Genomic DNA, 22,932 nt, shown 5'->3' with positions numbered 1-22,932 from the left:
CTATGAAATTTTGTTTTGTATTTTTTGTTGTGGTTGTTGTTCGGTACGCGGCCCTCTCACTGTTGTGGCCTCTCCCGTTGCGGAGCACAGGCTCCGGACGCGCAGGCTCAGCGGCCATGGCTCACAGGACCAGCTGCTCCACAGCATGTGGGATCTTCCCGGGCCGGGGCACAAACCTGCGTCCCCTGCATCGGCAGGCGGACTCTCAACCACTGCGCCACCAGGGAAGCCCCTGTTTTGTATTTTTAGTGCCTGACACTGGGGTGTTCAATAAATATTTGCTGAAAGAATGTATGACTAATTCTGTTAGGTAGGACACTTAAATGAGACAACTGGCATACACTTAGATTAAGTGACAGATTGAAGATCCCGCGGCTAATGAGTATGAACTCAGCTTCCATAGCCTCAATCCCTTTCCTACCCGCCAGGCTGCTTTCTACATTGAGTTGTCCTCTTCTTCTGACGCCATAGGGTGTCAACAACTGACATGAAAGGATTTGGTCTGGTGGTTAGAATCATGAAAGTAATAGAATTGAGATAAAGGTACAGTGCATTTTACAAGAATTTAATTTTACCCTCTTGGTGCATTGTTTAATAAGAGCTTTTAACTAAATACAAAGGGTCTGTACTTTTCTTTTAACTGTTTACATGGAGAAAGATTACTCTTAGTCTATGCTTAGAATGGCAAAAATAAGGGTTACGTATTTCTATTTTAGTGTTTTATTCCTGAAAATGATACTCGGCATGGCAATCACTCCTGGAGAGGTGACCACTTCTCTCATAACTTGGGGGATGTTTTTTGTTTTTGTAAGAGCCCTAAGGAGCAAAGGGAGAAAGCGGGTGTCTCCTCCTGGCCCGTGGTCCTTCCCCATCATAGGAAATCTTCTTCAGCTTAGAGACCATCCTTACCTTACATTCATGGAGACGAGGAAGAAATACGGAAATGTCTTTCTCATCAGACTTGGCATGGTGCCTGTCCTGGTGGTGAATGGGATGGAAATGGTGAAACAAGTACTACTCAAAGTTGGAGAGGGCTTCCCTGGTGGCACAGTGGTTGAGAGTACGCCTGCCGATGCAGGGGACACGGGTTCGTGCCCCAGTCCGGGAAGATCCCACATGCCGCGGGGCAGCTTGGGCCCGTGAGCCATGGCCGCTGAGCCTGCGCGTCCGGAGCCTGTGCTCCGCAACGGGAAAGGCCACAGCAGTGAGAGGCCCACGTACCTGGAAAAAAAAAAAAAAGATGGAGAGTATTTTTCAGGCCGACCTAACATGCATACATTTTCTTTCCTGGCAGAAGGAAAGAGTCTTAGGTTTTCAGTCAATTATGGAGAGAGTTGGAAGCTTCATAAGAAAACTGCTTCCAATGCTTTACAACATTTTCTAAAGCAGAAGCAAAATCCTCCACTTGCTTTTGCTTACTTGAGAAACATGTCATTGAGGAAGTTTCTGAGCTGGTAAAAGTCTCTGCAGACTTGACTTCCAAGAATGGCAGCTTTGACCCCAGAGGTGCTATTACGTGTGCAGTGGCCAACGTTGTCTGTGCCCTTTGTTTGGGCAAGAGATGTGACCACAGTGATGAGGAGTTTCTTAGAATAGTTAAAGAGAATGATGACTTGGGGCTTCCCTGGTGGCGCAGTGGTTGAGAGTCCGCCTGCCAATGCAGGGGACACGGGTTCGAGCCCTGGTCTGGGAGGATCCCACATGCCGCGGAGCAACTAAGCCCGTGAGCCACAGCTACTGAGCCTGCGCGTCTGGAGCCTGTGCTCCGCAACAAGAGAGGCCGCGACAGTGAGAGGCCCGGGCACCGCGATGAAGAGTGGCCCCCGCTTGCCACAACTAGAGAAAGCCCTCGCACAGAAATGAAGACCCAACACAGCCAAAAATAAATAAATAAATAAATTTATTAAAAAAAAAAAAAGAGAGAGAATGATGACTTACTCAAGCCTCCAATGCTGCTAATCCTGCCGATTTCATACTGTGTTTCTGCTACCTTCCACTGCGAATTATAAATTCTCCCCAGGAGTTTTATCAGGCCCTGAATCAGTTTATTGCTCTACATGTACAAGATCATCTTACAACATATGATAAGGTAAGGGTTTAAATTCATGCCAGGACTGGGGATTTGGTGAGAAGTGAAAAAAAAAAAAGGGGGTGAGATGCATTAAGAACTCAGACAACTTTATGTACTTCTTTGGTTCTTTCACTGTAATTTTTCCATAATGAACCTTACCCAAACTATTGGTAAATGTGAGGTCCAATCAGAGCAATTATAGGGCAGTATTACTTAGATCTCATGTAGGGACCATAAGAAGAGCTTTGAATTTTTTGAGACATCAGAAATTTCCCTATTGTGCTGATAAGGCACATACTTGAATTATGAATCTGTAATTGACTGATAAATGATGACTAGCATGTAGGTGAGCCTCCTGAAGAAATGACCCAATAATTTTGTTTCTCTAATTTTTCATCTGAAACTATCGGGTCTTAAAATTATCAGCATATTTTTTTTCAGAAAGTGTTTTGAATAATTATAAAGAATATTCTATAGGAACCTTCCAATTTACCCTCATATCCTACTTGAGTTTCTTTCCTATGAAGAAATGAACTTTGAGGTCATAACACATGTAGAAATGTTATCCATGTGACAGAAGCAAACCTTCTTATGAGGCCATTGAGATGTTTTTGGCCCAATTTGATGGTCCACAAAAGAGTAAATTTCTCTCTTGAAGTATGTATGTACTAGAAAGAATCCTAGTTCTTGGGGACCAATTTGCTGAGAGGAGGGCATCGGGAAAAAAAACCCATGAAAATGTGAGTAATTGAGCAAATGAAGAGATGTGAGGATTTAAGTCCCCTCCGATTAGAAGGAAGAGGCAGAAAACAATGTGTCTCAGGGTACCAGCAGGGAATTCTAGATCAGATACAGTAAGTAAAACAGTTTGTGAAATTCATAAATTTTGCTTCCTACTCCCTAACCTACTCTAGCCCCACTTCCTCTTCATGGTGATTATAGTAAAATCCTTACAATAGGTTTGAAAACCTCTTATTGTATTTATTGCTTAGCAATTTCTCTGTAATAAGTTAACCTCTGACTTTTCTAAGTGTGCTTCCAGACATAGGTATATTCTTTATTGATTGAAAAAAACTTTTAATAAGAAATTTGAGTTTGGTACCTTGATTTTCTATTCTACATTCTTTTTTTTTTTTCTTTTTTGAGGTATGCCGGCCTCTCACTGTTGTGGCCTCTCCCGTTGCAGAGCACAGGCTCCGGACGCGCAGGCTCAGCGACCATGGCTCACGGGCGCAGCCGCTCCGCAGCATGTGGGATCTTCCCGGACTGGGGCATGAACCCGTGTCCCCTGTATCGGCAGGCGGACTCTCAACCACTGTGCCACCAGGGAAGCCCTCTACATTCTTTTAAGATGCCTTTTAATGCCTTAAGATTAAGCATTAAGAAGCAAAACTGGTTGCAAGGTTTAAAATGATCTACCTATATTCTTTATATTCCTAAGCTAATTGGGTTCATTTCAAGTTCATTTCAAGGCTTTTCTTGCATGAGAGTCATATATGCTGTAAAATGTAGTTAGGGATGACTAATCATGTTAAGGTTTATATCCTCAGGACTATATCCAAGATAGCACTGATGCTCTGATTAATACATGCCACAACAAATATGCTGCTACCAAAACAGCCACCTTAAATGATGATGAAATCATAAGCACTGTGAATGACCTCTTTGGAGCTGGTATGTGAAAGTATTTATCAATATTTAAGGTGGGGCTTCCCTGGTGGCGCAGTGGTTGAGAGTCCGCCTGCCGATGGAGGGGACATGGGTTCGTGCCCCGCACTGGGAAGATCCCACGTGCCGCGGAGCGGCTGGGCCCGTGAGCCATGGCCGCTGAGCCTGTGTGTCCGGAGCCTGTGCTCCACAACAGGAGAGGCCACAACAGTGAGAGGCCCGCGTACCGCAAAAAATATATATATATATATTTAAGGTGAATCAAGATTAATTGCAATTTTCTGTTTTCTACTGTTTACATTTTAGAGTCTTTCCCTCTTTTGATATCGGCCATTTACTACTTTGATCCCTACATCCCACTCCCAGTACCTTTCCCAACCCATTGACATTTACTCTTAATTTGTTTAAGTGCTGTTTTTTTGTTTCATGTATTCTTATAAAATGGGCTTTATATTTTCATGTATTAGCGTGTATTCTAATATTATCATGAATTTTAATATATGTAAATTACCATTGTTATTTACATCTCAACTTATTTCTAACTTTTTTCATGAAGCCCTTTATTTTTAAGGTTCAATCATGGTTGTCAGGTGTATTTCTAATTTGCTTCTTCTAATGGTTGCATAGTACTCCATGGCCAGTACCCCCTACATTTTACTAGTCTGCTGTCTCAGTAATGCAGATATTGGCAATGCTAAGATGACTATCTTTGTGCATCAGTTTTCCCTCCTTTTTCATTAATGGTCTTATGTTAAGAAGCAGAATTTCTGGGTCACCTAATAAAAGGATTCTTGAGTTTTTCATACAGATTACCAAAATCCTTTTCAGAAAGACAATTTATACTGCCACCACACTACTATCATTCTTACATTTCATAGTTTTTTTCTAAATCACTTTTACCTATTGATGGAAGAAATTTTCACATATTGAGGTGTGGGGAAGTCATCATGGTGGATACGTGATTTGGCTTGAGCTTTATGCTAACTAGTATGGCCTGTCAAACATGCACTGTACATCTGCTTAACCATTAAAAAAAAAGAAGAAGAATGCATTTATCAGATTGTTCGGAATGTCTACTTTGAAGATAGATATAATATATATGTCATCCCCCCTTCCTATGACACCAATGCTAGTACTCCTTTGAAGATGAAGTTTCCTTCTCAGACACCAAGGTCATGCTGACTCACTGTAAATATACTAACCTGTCTTTTTTGAAACCTTGAAGGAATGTACCCCTGTCATGTTTGATGTTTGTTCTTTGTTCTGACAAAATATAAAACTGTGGTTCAGGCAACCATGATGGAGCTGGATGGCCATTGTGGATGTGATTTCAGACACGTCCCTGCATCACTGAGAACTTGAATTTTCTATGCTGTATCAAACTCAAGGATAACACCAGCCATTTTTAAAACAATATCTGCTAGTAGCTGCAAGCTGCAATATTATGGTTAGAAGGTTTCCCCTTGTAACTAAGCAACCATTTCAGACCCCAGCCAACCCTTGTTGAACAACCACACTTACTTCTTGCCAGCTCCAACCATAATTCTTGACAGACAACCTATGTAGCTTTGCAGTTTTTGCCTATACAAACCTTCCCCATTTTGTATTCTGGGGAAACACAATTCAAGTGCTTCTTGAATCTGTGTCTCCTGGGCTATAGTCCTCAGTTTAGTTTGAATAAAACTCTCTTCTATACCTATTATAGATTGTTTTTTATTTGTGTTGACACTATCAAATTTCTTATAGTTCCTGTAAGATATTAGACTGCAGAAAGAAAATTCCCTTAGTGTAACAACAAAATTCTAAAGGTGTTTTAGTAGTTTCATTTTACGTGGAATATTCTTCAGACTTGTTTTTTCATTTCTTCTTTATGCGATAGTTATTGGCAATTGGGTTCACTTTTTTCTAGGATCTATGTATTTGTATTCCTGAATTTTCTTTGCAAACAGAGGCATTTGTTTGGGTTTATATTATTTTTCCTCATGCTCCCCTCTGCTCCCCCTCCCCACACATTTATATATATTTATTATTTTGATCATGATTTAAATCTGATGGATGCAGGGGTTATTTATCATACGAATTTGATCATGCTGTACTTAGCATTTCTTCTGCCAGCTATCTGATGCTAAATACTATCGTTAGAATTTGTGAGGACATTCTTTTAAAGCCTGAACACCACTGAGTACTAAAGACTGGGTGTGTATGGGTGTGATTAACACAACAAGTGGGCTTTATTTTCATTGGAATTCCATGAGATATCTAATAAATTTATTTCAGAAATATACAGTACGCCGAGATCCTGAAGTAATCAGCAAATACAAAATTACGGCAAATAACTAAAATGATTAGAATATAGAAGAGTGCCACCAGATGTGCACAATCCAGTTAAACATAGTTTAGATAAAATGTGTGAAAAATAAGTAATATTCAGTGTAACACATTATTTATTTAAGCATTTATTAAGCAACAAACCTGGCTGAAATAATTTCATTTTGAATTCAAATAAGAGTAATAAAGAAAATTAATTTAAAAACTTCTACATGTGTCTGCTTCCGCTCTAGTGGTACATGATAGAATACTTTATTAGAAGAAAATAGTGAGTGCTAAACCACATATTTTATTTTATTTTATTTTATTTTTTTTTGCAGTACGCGGGCCTCTCACTGCTGCGGCCTCTCTCGTTGCAGAGCACACGCTCCAGACGCGCAGGCTCAGCGGCCATGGCTCACGAGCCCAGCCGCTCCGCGGCATGTGGGATCTTCCCGGACCGGGGCATGAATCCGTGTCCCCTGCATCGGCAGGCAGACTCTCAACCACTGGGCCACCAGGGAAGCCCTAAACCACATATTTTAGTGGATAAAATTTTTGAGCACACTGTTTCATCCGATCTGCTGTATTATTAACATTTATATTCCATATTTGACTCTTCAAATTGATCATAGGGATAATTTAGTTTCTCCTTTGGCTATAGTCAGTCTCTCCCAAAATAATTTATTATAAGCTCGATTGTTAGATAATCTGCCAAGATAAATAATAGGTTGCTTAAACCTTGATATAAACAGAAAATTTTATGATGATCCAAATATGAATCCTATTATTTATCCAGATAGACCTAGGTCTTGGATATAATGTCCATGGCTCTACAATGTGCAAAATCAGTGTCTTTCGTGCAGCATTCATGACTTGTTTCGTTTGTCTTTTGATAGTGAATAGAGTCAATATATTCTGAATAGAAGTCCATTTTCTCACACCATACTGCACATTACTACAAACACCATTGTTGGCAACTGCATTTGGACAACTCACTTTTAGGATAATTCCTTGCACTGTGAAGTCATGTTAGAAATTTTGTGGCATGAGAACTGTTGAATCTACTGGCTCACTGTAAGAGATTGCCCTATTCAAAAAATGTAAAACCAAGTCTTGAGAAGAGATGATTGGGAAGGATTTTACTTTGCTCTGTAGCTACATTTGGGTGCAAATGAACCCGCGTCCCCCTGCATCGGCAGGAGGACTCTCAACCACTGCGCCACCAGGGAAGCCCTGATCACATTCTTTGATGTAGTATAAAGTTATCCTTGAGAAAAAGATGAAGTTTTACATAGAGTTTCTGGCTTTTATTTTCAATAATGAAAAACATCTTACCAATGTATAGATAATATCAAAAGTGAAGATACGTTGTTTAAAGGATGAATTTTAAAACAAAGCAAGTACACTAAAAATCAGTATTTAAAAAAATTGAATGTACTCAACCTTCCATTAGGCACTTATACAAACTTATGGCCTTGAAGCCAGATAAGTCCAAGTTTAAGTCCTGACTCTGTCTCTTCTGAGTTGTCACCTTGAGCAAGGTTCATAATGTCCTTGTAGCACAGTTTTCTCTTCAATAAAATGAGCATAGAACAGAAAAAGCATTCAATAGCTATGTATGATTTATGATATTAATTATTATTATACATAGATCATAGCCATTATCATTGTAACAATGGTTTATTTTGTAGTGAAATATTTCCAGTGTTTTCATTTGCCTTATAGGTAATACCTATATATTTAAAACATTTATTTTATTTTTTCTTGTGGTTGCAAACATGTAACATTAAATTTACTACATTAAACATTTTTACATGTACAATTCAGTAGTGTTGTGTATATTCACATTGTTGTGTAACAGATCTTTAGAACTTTTTCATCTTGCAAAAATTATAACTCTATGCCCATTAAACCCCAATTTTCCCACCTCTGTACTCCCAGCCCTAGGCAACTACCTTTCTAATTTATGTTTTTACGATTTTGACTACTTTAGATACCTTATATGAATGAAATCAGACAGTATTTTTCCTTTTGTGACTGGTTTGTTTCGTATAGCATAATGTCCTTGAGGTTCATCCATATTGTAGCAAGTGACAGGATCTCCTTCTTTTTAAGGCTGTATAATATTCCATTGCATGCATATACCACATTTTGTTTATCCATTCATTCATCGATGTACATGTGGGTTGTTTCCACCTCTTGGCTATTGTGAATAATGCTACCATGGACATGGTGGTACATATATCTTTTTAAATCCATGCTTTCAGCTCTTTTGAATTAATGGATCACTTGGTAATTCTTTTTTAAATATTGTGAGGACCCTTTATATTGTTTTCCATAGTGACTGCACCATTTTACATTTCTACCAGCGATGCATTAGAGTTCCAATTTTTCCACATTCTCATCAACATTTGCTGTTTTCTGCTTATTGGTAGTGGCTGTTCTAATGGGTAAGAGGTTAAGCCTATATTTTGAAATAAACGTTAATGTATAATAATTGTATTATTTATTGGTATTCATATTTAGATTATTTTCCCTGGATTCTTAGTATTCAAATACAAAGTAACTTGAGGATCCAATTTTGCTAATACTTTTTTCCAAGACACTTTTTCTCTCTTTTTTCTTTCAGAGTTTGAAACAATATCAACATGTCTATATTGGAGCTTTCTTTATTTGATACACTATCCAGAAATTCAAGCCAAAATTCAAGAAGAAATTGGTAACATGCTTTCAGATGAAAAGTATAATTCTTATAAGAATATATTTTCATTTTTAAATTAAATTTTTTAAAAAACCTTTTTTTTTTACCCAGATGGAAACATTGGGATGAAATCAACCAGGTTTAAAGACAGGAAAATTTTACCCTCCACAGAAGCTTTCATAAATGAAATATTCAGACATGCCTCCTTTCTTCCTTTTACTGTTCTTCATTGGTAAGGATATGCTGCTCCTTTGGGACAACAACTCTCCCAAAGGTGGTGTGGGGAGGAGTGAGGAATCTCAGGCATTAGACTGAATACTTTAAGTGCTTTAAAATCTATAGTATGTTAATGTTATTTTAATATTATTTAAAATCATTTTATTTTCTTTTGAAACCTTTAATGAAATTTTAACATAGAGCAAGGCAAATTTTGTGAATATTTTTTATAACTAAACTATGATGCCATTAACTTTCATCTTATATTTAAAAATTAAGGGGAGAGAGGATATAGAAATTTGGAACAATTGATAATCCAACCACAATATATGTTTGGCTATTAAGCGTTGTACAAACTCACTTAACTTCCCCTTAGGAGTAGCGTTAGCCGCCTGCTAATGTGATGTGGCTTCATTTTCAGTAGCTAAGAATTTTACTGAACAGTAGACCGAGGAAGCTAGTTGCCACAAACAGATTAAACAGAGTCTACATTTATAGATATTTGAAAGTTTACTGAACCTTATGCCAGATTCTCCAGATCCCAAATGCATGCAAGTATAGACTAAGTAGATAGGCTTTATTAAATATGTATGTGAACAACCAAAGTTCTGGTGGTTTGAACTGTTTCCATTCCACACAACTAAAATAAAAAATTAAATTCTCCGTGCTTTTTCTCTTCCCATCTTTATACAGCGAAGGAGGGGGAATGTCTCTCACGCCATGTGGTAATCGGCAGAGCAGAATGCAGTGCCTCAGCCCAGGTATCTCCAAGGGCCAGACCACTAGCTGAGCAGAGTCAAGCCCAGACAGTGAGCCACTCAGTCCCCTGTATTTTGCCTCTCTCATTTGCTCTCCATATTCACACGTGATGCTATCTATTCACTGTGATCTCTTTTCTTCAGATCCCCTTTCTGGTTGAAGTAGACTTCATCTTTAACTTAAGTGTATAAAAAGCATCCTACATTTAAATATGCAGCTCTTCTGTCCCAAAGGCTTCTGTAGGGTGACTTTGGGTGCTTCATAAAAGAGTACGACCTACAAGCTTTACTAAGAAATCAGGAACAGAGAGACCTGCCAAGTTTATAGGCATTATTTGGGATGAAATGAAAGTGATCATAATCTTTGGGATCCTGAAAACACATCTGAGAGCCTCACTAATAGGGAGAAATATATTTTAGGAAATAGGTATTCATTATATTATTAGAAGTGAAGAAATAAACTAATATATCAACTATAAAGATCAGAGGCATCGGCCAATGAGAGTAGTGTGATATAAACCAAGAATTTTAGCACAAACGTAAAAGGCATCTTATATATTGATATGTTGTTTGGGAATAATCTGTTCTCCACTTGGATGTTTACCACTTTCCATTTAAAAGGACAAGGGATTAAAGAGCAGAAAATGGTTAAAATGAAATGAATTTTAAAAAGATAAATGGAAGAATCTTAGGTAAGGGGGCAAAAGTTTTGCTATTATATATAACGTATGCACACACATACACGAAAGACCAAACAGTACCCTAATAAATATTTATTGCATGTGTGCTCTTTAAAAGTTATGTGGAAAGGCATTTTTATATATGAAGTTTCAGAAGTATATATTTAGAAAGAGAGACCCTACAATGAATAAATTTATACATTGAGTCCTTCTTTAGAATATATAGTCACTCATAGTTTAATATTAGTGAAATCAAATTTTACATGCTAGGTTTCCATAGGGTGGGAGCATGTGGTTTTTATGCAGAGTAGAATTTGAGCAGCTGAATCCACAGAGGGAGTGTGGACAGGAATGTACTGAGAAAGGCAAGTGGCTATACCAGGAGCTGGTAATCCTTCCAACAAATGGCTCCATCCCTTTTTTGACCTTCTCCTTTGTTGGGTTTTGAGGGCACCCGATGAAGAATACCCATATTATTTGCCAAAGTTCAGTACCAGCTGCAAGATGAAAGTAGGTCAGAGAGAGTTTCAGATATTAACTTTTTTAATGATCAGAGCTAGTTTGCACAGTTTGGTTTACAGCTAGACCAAGGAGGCTTACTTATACTTTTTACCTGAATTAGACATACTTCTACACTCAGACTCTGGCAAAGTTGGACGACAGCAGTCTCCTCTGCACGAAACCTGCTCTTCAGCTCAGCCCATTAATAACTATAGATGAGATGTATTACCTTCTCTATAGGTTGGCTAATCAGAAAAGAGAACCCAGAAGTGGCTAAGACAAATGTGTCCAGTGACTGCTCTTAAACTCATCACATTGAAATGTCACTGCTTCTCTGGGGAGAAGTGAGTGTGAGGGCCATCTCAGAAGTTAGGGAGTGCCATATGGAAATATAACATGGCTTAATCTAAACTGTGCATAATTACAGAGGTATAAAAGGGAAAGATGTACAGTATACATAATGAAGTCTGAGTATGGGACTAGAAAAATAGAATACTTGTTCTAGAAGCAGCTTAGAGACCATCCAATACAACCAATATCATTTCACAGCTAGGAAATGAAACCATAGAGTAGATATGAGATTTGCCCAACATCTCACTGAGACCAGTATCTAGAGTTCAGATTTCCTAGTTCCAATTCCATTCCAATTCCTAGTTCCTCCCATCAAGTACTAAATGATGTTATGTTTTGTTTTTCTAATCTACTAATAGAAGCCAAAAACACATGGGGTACAAAGAAAATGTTTTATAATGTCCTTAATAGTTTCTGGTTGTATTCGAATGTGTCTACTTATGACCAACTCTGTCATAGAAATACTGAGATAATTTTCTAGAGATTTTAACTCATAGCAATGCCTGCTTAACAAATACAAGAAAAAGAATAAATTAGTGATTTGACAATAGGTAGAAGATATATCAATTAATGAACAAAGGGAGATTTATAAAGATGTCACATCATTATTGCAGTAAAAAATAACACTAACAAAAAATAGTCCATGCATCATGGGAGGCAGCTTAGGGATGGGTTATTTGAATTTACAGGATGCGTTGTAATGCTGCCTTTCTCTTTCCTACAGTACTACATCAGATACTACTCTGAATGGTTATTTCATTCCCAGGAAAACATGCACCTTTATTAACATGTATCAAGTAAATCATGATGAGGAAGCCACCAAAATTATTTCCTGAGATAAAATTTGCTTGGTTATTTGTTTGCTATTTATTAATCTGGGAAAAATTTACATTCTTCTTAACCAAACTTCATTCCCTCTGTTTCTCTTGAAAGAAGTTGGAAATAAATTCAGTTTTCTTTCCTCACAGATAATAGGAAGGATGAAATCTTAATACAGATTCATTCAGGGTAAATCGAATTTCAAAAGTGGGCTCACTGGGGGAGTTGTGAGCGAAGGACTTCGTGGGCTCACCCTCTGCATGTGTATGACCAGCTGATATTTGAAAAGCAGCCTGAAACCCCCCACTGGAGTGTAAGCCACCAAGCAGGGACTTGTTTTTTCTCTCCCTTTTTGTTTGTTTGCTTTTTCCTCAACCCCAGTACCTAGATCAGTGCCTGGCACATAGTAGGCACTCAGTAAATACTTGTGAATAAAATGCAACTAGAGGCTTGCCCATATCAACTACGGAAGGGCAGTCTGAGCCTAAGTTACCTCAGGCAGTGAAAAGTGAGGGTGATGAGTGGTGATGGCACTGGTGGGAATAACGGTGAGTACAGTTAATCTTTATAGACTCCCACTGTGTGCTGGGCACAAAAGCTCAGATGTATCTCCTCTGACCTCAACAGTAATCCTATATAGTGGTGCTAGCATGACCCCAATTTTACTGATGAAGAAACTTTCAGCCAGATTGAACAAATTACTTACGATCACATGTTCAGCAGGTAAGAGAAGCAGGACTCACATCCAGTGTAAATCCTGTTTAATATGTAGATCTTGTTTAATGGAAATTATATGCTCCATGTGGTGAGGGCTTGATGTCGCCAGTAAACTGGTAAAGATTGCAATCTTTTCTTTTCCCCCCCTTTGGCCACCACACGGCTTGCGGGATCTTGGTTCCCAACCAGGGATCAAACCTGGGCCTTGGCAGTGAAAGCACCAAGTCCTAACCACTGGAGCGCCAGGGAATTCCCAAGATAGTGTTCTTATACACTCAGCCGGTTGTATGTACAGTACTCTGTACAGCTTCTCCGTCTTCACCCAACATCTCATCTGACTGATGGCTTAGGCTTCAGGCTCTTAGGGAGGGAGGTGATTATCCTGTGTACCTAACAGCACCTTCACAATCTCTGTAACTAGCAAAATGGTAGAATACACTGCACAGACCGTCCCACTGGAACACTGATTGTCAGAGAGATTGATACATCCATTCTCCACCCAGTGATCATATTGGATAAACCTAAGCATTTTTAAACGCATTATAAGAAGAAATACAGTCAGTGTAAATTGAATGGCATTTATTTTCAGTTGGTACAACCCCAAGTATCCCAAGTGTTCTAGTATCCTAAGAACTTGTGATTGTATTGAATATTGAGTAATGATCAAACAAACTCAGTTAACACAGGTGCTGGTAAAGAAATACTATTTGTATGGAGGCACTTGTTTAAGTAAATGAGTATGTAATTCAGGACTTGATATTATGGGAAAATTATTCATGTTGAATCTAAAAGGTCACAAACTCAAGCACCCACTGAGCAGTGGAAAATACCAAAAATGAAAGAATTGTACTTTGTTGAAGCAGTGGCAAGAGGTCATCTGCTGCATCTGATTCAACCCAGTAAACTGTTGGCGAGCAGGGCATTGTCCCACTGTTATCAGCTCTTTCAGTTATAAAAAAAAAGAACGTGAAAATGTAGATTTTCATGTGGAATCTCCTGAGTTTTAAATGTCAGCAACAATTAACTATTTTTAAAAGATTATGAGAGCAAAACGAAGTTTCTTGGAGGACTGAGTATGACTTGTAAGTCCCCAGGTCCATGACCTCTGGGGCAGAGAGAAAACAAATTTTTCTCCTAGACAGAGGGTGACATCTATAGGCAAAGAGACCCAGTTCTTTATGAAGTCAAGTGAGTCCCTGATGTATGGCTTAAGATGTAGGCAACTCACAAACATTAGTTGTCGTAGACGAGCCAGATGTGGTGCCTGTAACAAAAAAAAGGTGGAGGGAGAAGAGAGAACCAAATGCACAACAATTTGGGAACTGTGGGCAACCCCCTCAATCAGAGCTGCTTTCAGGAGACCTGGCTCCTCCTGTGATGATGTATGAAGGCTATTTCCTAAACATAGTGAGAGAGCACCAGAGTGAGAGGTGTGTCTCAGTCTCATCATTCCTGCTTATTTTGCTTAAAGCAAAGGAGATTGAATATTTATTACCTTATTTATGCCACAATTTTGGAATATTCTAATGAGAATTTTGTGGAATTATTCATTTAAGATAAAAATTTAAATACATTTCATGTATTTTATTCACTACTTAATGAACCAGAAGTCATTTTAGTGAAAAATAATTGTATTAAATTTTATTATTATTATTATTTTTTTTTGCCTCTCCCGTTGTGGAGCACAGGCTCCGGACACGCAGGCTCAGTGGCCATGGCTCACGGGCCCAGCTGCTCCACGGCATGTGGTATCTTCCCGGACAGGGGCACGAACCCACGTCCCCTGCATCAGCAGGCAGACTCTCAACCACTGCACCACCAGGAAAGCCCTGTATTAAATTTTTATGATAACTAAACCTGTCAACATATTAAAGGAAAGAATGTCATATATATCTGTAATAATTATATAATTACATAGCTCCATAACTATATACATATATGTATATATAATTTATAAAGGATGTTCTGAACTTGAACAGAACACTTTATGCAAAACAAAATTATTATGGAAAAGTTGGCAACAAAGGTAAAAGTGATAAAATGATTCCTTTAAAATTTTTTATTTTTGTCTATTTTATACAGAACTATTTGGGATAATCCCAATTTATTTAGACCTGAGAGATTTCTATATGAAAACATGGAACTGAATAGAACTTTGTTGAGAAGGTGTTGACTGTTGGAATGGGAATCCGGAAGTGTCTCGGAGAAGATGTTGCACGAAATGAGATATTCATTTTCTTCACCACAGTTCTGCAGCAGCTCAAGCTGGAGAAGTGCCCAGAAGCCGAGCTTGACCTGACACCCATGTATGGCTTAGCCATGAAGCCAACACCATACCAACTTCAAGTAGAGACCCGCTGCACAGGTAGTTCCTGTTCATCGATTCTCAGACTGGGTGGAGGGTTTCTTGTTTAATTCAGAAAAATTATGGGCTTCAAATTCATTTAACAAGAAATTTAGAATTCATACCCCTATGCTGTGCTGTTCAGTTCATTGTATGCCATCCTAGTGTAGGAGTTCATTTTTGAGTGTATGGGGTTTTAAACCCATGTCTCACGTGATGGTGTCCCAGGTGTCACTGTGTCACTGTGAATATGGAAGAAGGGAACGAGGACTGCTGGATGGAGTGAGCAGGAAAAGGAGTTCTATCTTCCTTCCCTTAACGCCAGCTACAATAGACAGGTGTACTGATATTTGTTTTAAATATTGGGTTCAGAATAAGAACAAGGTTCTGACTTTAAATATATTTCTTTCCACTGGACTAGGTACTAGGTATTCAAGAGGTCCAAAGAAGGGAGCTAGAGTCACCCAGAGCAGCAGAGAACATTCATGGTGATAATAGGTGGACTGAGCCAGATTTAGAGAGGCAGGGAATGGGACTTGAAGCGGGGGTGGGTTTCTTCAAAATCTATTTTTATGTCTGCTCTTATGTTTTCTGGATTATGAATTTAACTTCAGAGCAAATTGGTGTTTTTACAATGTTACTAATTCCCTTTGATACCTACTAGATATACGTGTGTATTAGTTTGCAAGGGCTGCCATAACAAAATACCACAGCCTGAGTGGCTTTAACAACAGAAATTTGTTTTCTCACAGTTCTGGAGGCTGGAAGTGTAAGATCAAGGTGTCAGCAGTGTTGGTTCCTCCTGAAGGCTCTTTCCTGGGTTTGTAGATGGGCTGTCCTCACATGGCCTTCTCTCAATGGCCACCCATCCCTGTGTCTCTCCTTTTTGTTGTAAGGACAACAGTTATATTCGATTAAAGCCTCATCCTAACAGCCTCATTTTAGCTTAACTATTGGGTTGGCCAAAGAGTTCGTTTGGGTTTTTCCATAAGATGTTACTGGAAAACCCAAACGAACTTTTTGGCCAACCCAATACCTCTTTAAAGACCTTATCTCCCAATACAGTTACATTCTGAGGTACTGGGGTTTGGGATTTCAACATATGAGTTTGCGGCAGGGTGGGGGGGAGATACAATTCAGCCCATAATAACATGTTATGAGAAAAAAAAAGACAGCAATTAAAAAGTTTTTCAGTATAGTACCCAGCACTAAGTATGTGCTTCTTTAATTGAACTTGTTAATGAGCTAAGGCATATAAAGGACATAAAATGGACAGTGAAAAACTAAGAATTTCAGATTGAAGCTTTAAGGGGAGTTGCATTATAAAGGGCTTGAAATCCAGGCGGAAGTTGAGAGCATGTCTGGAGTCTAATTCAAATGGAGAGAGCACTTAGGGATAATGACCTAAGACCATCTGGATGATGACCATCTTGACCAGGATGTTGCAGTGGAAGCCGAGAAGTTAAACAACTGACAGACATTGAGGATTAAAGTGAGGACTTTGTCTTTCTTTCCAAGTACAAATAAATTCAGCATAATCCTTGGGAATAAACAAATTGGATTGCCTGTCCTTTTTTGTAAAAGCTTTTGAAATTATTTGTATTATCCACGTGACAGTGTGTCAAACTGAAACTATCCTTACATTTTTTTCTGTAAAAAACTATCAAATCTTCTGTATATGCACTAATAATGGGGAGGACAGGAACACTATAGGAATCTTGTTATCTGTTTATCTGGTATTTTCTTTAAGGAATTGTGTTTTTCTAAAACTCTTATTTTGTTTTTTTTTTTTAAACAGTAAGCAAATAAGATTCTATACATTTATTTTAACACATTGTATTGTAAAATGCTAATTTTCACTTTAACTCTGCTCCTAAGGCATGATTAGTGTACTGTTGGGCTTTTTGTATAATTCATAAGTTTGCAGTTTATGTAATTTTAGAAACATGGATAAGAATAAGACAGGGAAAAGAACATTTAAAAGCAAAATAGAAATAACTTTTCTTTTTCATTTAATTTCATTTTCATTTAATATGTAACAATGAGCTATTTTTAATTATATGTATTTACTTATCTGGAAATAATTTATTTTATGAAATATAATTAGACGCAACACAGTGTACCAACATTTTATATTGAAATAACTTATAACATAAACACTCTAAATAATCAACTGGAGACTACACACAGAATTCAGTATGACGATGGAGCAATTTCTGCATCAGTGGTAATCCAAGACAAGTGAAGTGCTTAAAGCCATTATACATGAAGTAAAAAGAGTAATAGATATTAGATATCCTGCTATACAAAGGTACATATGGATGCTTACCACACTGTGCCCCCCTTGTAGCTACAGCCCCCTGGGGCTTTTGGTAACACCATGAAGATGAAGGTCAGACTAGAAACTATCCACTGCATGATGCAAGTGAGCACAGAATGTGTCTGGTCCCAAGTGTTTTTCAGAGACGAAAACTTGCACCAAAATTTATAAAGACATTTATATATTCCCACATTGAAATTCTCTAATTCCTTCCCAGTTAAACCTATACCTCAGATGTGATATCAACCCACATGACAGGGTAAGAAATCAGAACCATTTTTGAGAGGTAGAAGGGGTCTTTGGGGATTTTACTCTCTAAATAATTATTAATTAGGCTGTAAAATCTACAGATCCAGGCTTCCAAGTGTGTGGACACATGATTTGATGTTTCAGATTCACACAGGACGTCCCCACAAAATCCAAGGTTCATACTTTAAACAACAAAAAAGGCACCGTACAATGTACACCTTAAATCAGAAATAGCTAAAGGGAGGTGTTTTACAGCTTAACAGGCTATAAAAAACAAATGCCCTATGAGGAATGCACCGTTGGCTTCCCCTTCAGATAAGAATAAAAGCAGGATGCAGGCAACTGATTCTCTATGACACACATTTTTAGCAGTAGGAGAGCTTAAAACAAAAATTATAAAAGTTTATATGTCTTTTCTATCCTTCAAGTTATTTACAGAGAATAGTTTACCTTAATTCAACATCACTATCAAGCCCCATCAACCATAAACTACACACATACAGGCAATACTGTTGCCTTTATCTCTACCCCTGTGGATGGAAGCATGTTGCATGAATGAATTTTCCAGCTAAGTGTGATGACCAAGTTCCAAAATGCTCATTTGAATGGATCTTAATTACTGTCTTTCTGATGTCTTAAAATGCATTTACTAAATATAGTTTTATCTTTTTCAGACTTTATATTGACATTTATTTCTAAGGGTAATGCACTGGGCTATAGTCATTTGATGAACTCCTGATCAATCCTCCATCCCTGCCTCAATACCTGCCTTCATTCATTACCTTAATGCTGACCTCCCCAGCTCCCTGCAAGCTCCACAAATGCAGGGCCAAGTCTGCTTGGCTTCCATTGTACCTCCAGTGTCCAGCACTGTTTCAGGCACATAGCAGACAATCGATAACTAGTTGTTCAGTGAATGCAGGAATGAATTAATGATTAAATGAATGAATCTAACGGAGTAGCAAAAGGAAGTATCCGAGATTTTCTAGTATGGGTAGTATTTCTGGCATCTCTGCTCCTATTTTAATTTCTACCTGTTGCCTCAGTCTCAAAATCTGTTCAGTGCTCTCACACCTGTTTAAGCTATAAGGTCCAGACCTCATCAAATACACCCTTAATTCTTTTTTTTTTTAACTCACATTTTTATGACATCAGATCCCAGCTGGATATCATTAGCCTTCCCCCATCCCCACAGGACCACTGTCAAAGTGTGTCCTAGCACTTAGGAAACTATCCAAAAGTAACATCTCAAATGTGCTCCAGAAAAGTCAATGTTTCTCCCGCTCCAACATCTTCATCTTGCCAACACACATGCATACAGATAGGCAGCTGACCATTCATTAACTTCACCAGACACATTTGTTGTCTAATGGCATCTGTCACTTCTCCTGCACACTCTGATGGAGAGAAGGGGTCACTGCTTTCTCCCTGTAATGTTTACACCCAAGGATGGGTGTTGGAGTTTACTTATTTTTCAATGGCTTAACTGAGAGTTAGGAGTAATTCTGAAGAAAGCTTACTTGAGGTTTGGGAATATTGGAAGGAATGACATAAACATACACACAAAATTATGTCCTATGCCCTACTGCTTAAGCCTAGGACTAGATTGTTCCTAGCACCTCATCCTGCACCAGTTCCCTGCTCTCTTTGCTCCCTGTGGACAAGAGCAGTTCCCTGATCCTCTACCTACCCTGCCCCCAGATTCCCATAGGCTTTGTATTTTGTGCTTTCTTTCTCTCTCTCTCTTTCTCTTTTTAGTTAGCTTAGCTAGAGGTTTATCAATTTTATTGATCTTTTCAAAGAACCAGCTTTTGGTGTCATTTATTTTCTCTCTAGTAATTTCTTGTATTCAATTCCATTAATTTCTCCTCTAATTTATATTGCTTTTCTTTGGCTTACTTTGGATTTAGTTTGCTCCTATTTTTCTAGTTTTCTAAGGTGGAAACTTAGTTTATTGATTTTAGATCCTTTTTTCTTTTCTAATATATGTATTCAGTGTTCTAAATTTTCCTCTAATATGACCCAGAATGTGGTCTATCTTTGTGAATATTCCATATAAGCTTGAGAAGAATGTGCATTCTACTGTTGTGGGATGAAGAAGTCTACAAGATGTCCCTTACTATTTAGTTGATTGATGGTGGAATTAAGTTCAACTGTCTTTACTGATTTTCTGCCTACTGGACCTGTTCATTTCTGATTCCAAACTAAAATTTAAAACTAAATAATGTGTGAAACATGCATGCAAACAGTTAATATTTCTAGCTACTGAATTATTGTGGAAGTTTATTTATTGGCATGGAGAGGTGATATATTTTAAAAAGCTAATGTGAAATATTGCATGTAACTATTAATTATTTTGTGCATATATACACACGGAAAGTGTAAGATGTGACATGCAAATAGAATGCCAACAAAAATATGATTTTTTTTCTATTTCAGCTTATGCTCTAAATATAGTATTGCATTTATTTGAGATTATAAATTTCCTCTACTTCTGTGAATTCACATAGGGGTGAAGAAAGGTTTCAGGGTAGCAAGTACCTATCACAAAATTCATGTGTTTGGTCTAGAGAGGGGGATGAATCTTCAGACTAGATGCATGAACTGTGAATTAAAACACCAGGTTATAGAAGTTTTGCATTAATTAAATTAAAACAAAAGCTGGCATCTGAGAATAAAGAAAGAGACACACACTGTTAGTATAAAACCTCAAAAGTCTGGGATCATTCATTGATCAATTAAGAAGCTCTACACACCTACATAACTAGATAAACTAACTTTATTTAGTTTTTAATGTGTGTTTTTAGGTGCCTACTTTAAGCCAGGCTCTTTAGATGCCAGGCATAATAAAAGATGACTAAAATATGATCTATAACTTCAGAAGCTCTTTAAGATAGAGGTGAATGATAAGTGTGTGTGTGTGCGTGTGTATGTGCATAGATAGCATATAAGTGTGTGTATATATATGTATACACACAATGATATAGTTAAATGTACATATCTTAATTGTTCTTTCTAAGACTAGTCATAAAAATTCAAGCTTTCTCGTTCCCTCTTCATGCATTCAATGGGGGTGTGTGTTTGAAAATTTCTTTGCAACTTTCTCTTTTTGTGAAGAGTCCTTGACAGGCTGAATGCCCTTTGTTGATCAAGGAGCTTCGTATGGTTCTGCCAACTTACCTCTTTGCACAGCTGGTCACTCTTCTAAGGAGTCTTCATTCTTTGATTCCTTTGTGCCAGCTTGGCCTATGTTATACTATTTCCTAGCATTCCATACTCAGTGGTCCTCACTGGGTTTCACCATGCCTCTCACTATTCTGCTTGGCACTTTGATTTTCATCTATCTATTTAGAATTGCCAACAGGTTTTACCATCTCACAGTAGGTGAGAACAGAGCGGTTTAGAAATTCAGCACCTTGGGATGAGAGTTTAACACAGCTGGAGGGCAGAACGTCACCTACCATCTTAGCAGTGCTTGCTTAGCTTAGTGTCTGGAACATAAAGGCCTTCAACATGTATTCAGAGGAATCACTTCCATTCAAGTGTTTATTGACAATGCACTTCATTGGGCCTCTGTGGGCCAGGGAATAGTACTGTGTGAAAAGGCTCTCCAAAGTTAAAACTGCTGTGGGCAGTGAAGTGATTTACAGGATGATATCTCTTTGGTTAACAATATTCTTACTCTACATGTTTCAGAAATTTGGGAAATGAAGCCAAGTATATGAAAACTATTCTTTGGAGCAGGAGCAATAATAGCTTCAGGTTTTGAAATAAGAATCAAAGGTGGTGGGGGGGTTCCCCGGTGGCACAGTGGTTGAGAGTCTGCCTGCCAGTGCAGGGGACACGGGTTCGAGCCCTGGTCTGGGAGGATCCCGCATGCCGCAGAGCAACTAAGCCCGTGAGCCACAATTGCTGAGCCTGCGCGTCTGAAGCCTGTGCTCCGCAACGGGAGAGGCCGCGATAGTGAAAGGCCCGTGCACCGCGGTGAAGAGTGGCCCCCACTCGCCGCAACTAGAAAAAGCCCTCGCAACGGAAACGAAGACCCAACACAGCCAAAAATAAATAAATAAATGAAATTTTTTTAAAAAAGAATCAAAGGTGGTGTTTTCCCCAGATTTGGGGGCAAGATAGATTCGAACCCAGTTACTCTATATATGGAAAGCTGCTGTTTGCTTTTTAGTTAAGATTTTTAAACAATTTCCCCCATTTAAAGAAAGTTAAGTTACTCACTTCTCCTCACCACTGCTTCTTGCTCTATACAACAAACGCAAGTTTGATGAGGAAATTTTTATTAAGGTATCCATACAGAAAAGTGCACAAAATGTAAGTTTAAAGCTTGGTGAATTTTTACAAACTGACCACCACCAGCATTCCACAGCCCCCCAGCCTTTCCATTCCTCCTTAGTCTCCAATCTCTGTGCCTCAAGGATAACCCTTATCCTGACTTCCAATGCCATAGTTCAATTTGTCTGTTTTTGAATTGTACATTAAGGGAATGAAACAAAATGTGCCCTTTTGTGCTTGACTTCTTTTGTACCACATTGTGCTTGCAAGATTCATCCATGTTCTATTTGAAAGATTAATCAAGTTGTGTGTAGTTGTATTTCATTCATTCTCATTGTTCATTGCTATCGATTGTTCCATTAGGTGACTATACCAAAATTTATGAATGTATTTTATTGATAGAAGCCACTTGGGTAATTTCTATTTTGGGTCGTTATGAAGAGTGCTGCTATGAACATTCCTGTGCACAGTTTTTGGTGAATATATGTAAACTTTTTCGTTGGCGAATATAAATGTAGGACTGAAATTGCTGAGTCATAAAGCATTTGTTTTTTTAATTGAGAAATTCGAACTAATATTTCAGCATGGTTGTACCAATTTATACTCCCACCAGCAAGCTGAAAAAGTTCTCTGGTTGTTCCACATCCTTTTCAACAGTTGATATTTTCTGTCTTATTTTCTGTATTTTTGGTTTAGCCACAATGATGGCAAACATACCCTTATTAAAGAGACAGATGGTCAGATAAATCCCTGGCCTGTTACCTTACGTGAACTTGATTTTGGCAATGTTAGCTAGTTCATTCTCTCTTAATGAAATGAATCTAGGACAGATTGAGTGCATTCATCCACTGAAGTCTTTCAAAAGTGAATGATCATCCAACCCCCTGCCACTGCCCCCCTCCCCCAAACACAAATGGTCTTAGCTCACAGTTACCAGGGCCTC

At 38.3% G+C, this 22,932-nt stretch overlaps 1 protein-coding gene across 1 annotated transcript; it reads left to right on the top strand.

Annotated features, from left to right (window-relative positions):
• Positions 1 to 732: 732 nt before the first annotated feature.
• LOC115863813 (cytochrome P450 1A4-like) lies at positions 733 to 15,240 on the top strand. The gene is given in 10 exon segments (XM_060300843.2): positions 733 to 1,042; positions 1,259 to 1,369; positions 1,372 to 1,638; positions 1,944 to 2,089; positions 3,622 to 3,745; positions 8,679 to 8,768; positions 8,862 to 8,982; positions 11,981 to 12,067; positions 14,875 to 14,945; positions 14,948 to 15,240. Coding segments are annotated over 10 exon segments (1,620 nt in total).
• The last annotated feature ends 7,692 nt before the right edge of the window (positions 15,241 to 22,932 follow it).

This window comes from Globicephala melas, chromosome 6 (assembly GCF_963455315.2).
Source record: "Globicephala melas chromosome 6, mGloMel1.2, whole genome shotgun sequence".
In the NCBI taxonomy this organism is placed as follows: Eukaryota; Metazoa; Chordata; class Mammalia; order Artiodactyla; family Delphinidae; genus Globicephala; species Globicephala melas.
The sequence above is the reverse complement of the archived record's forward strand: the minus strand, read 5'-3'. Positions and strand labels throughout refer to the sequence as shown.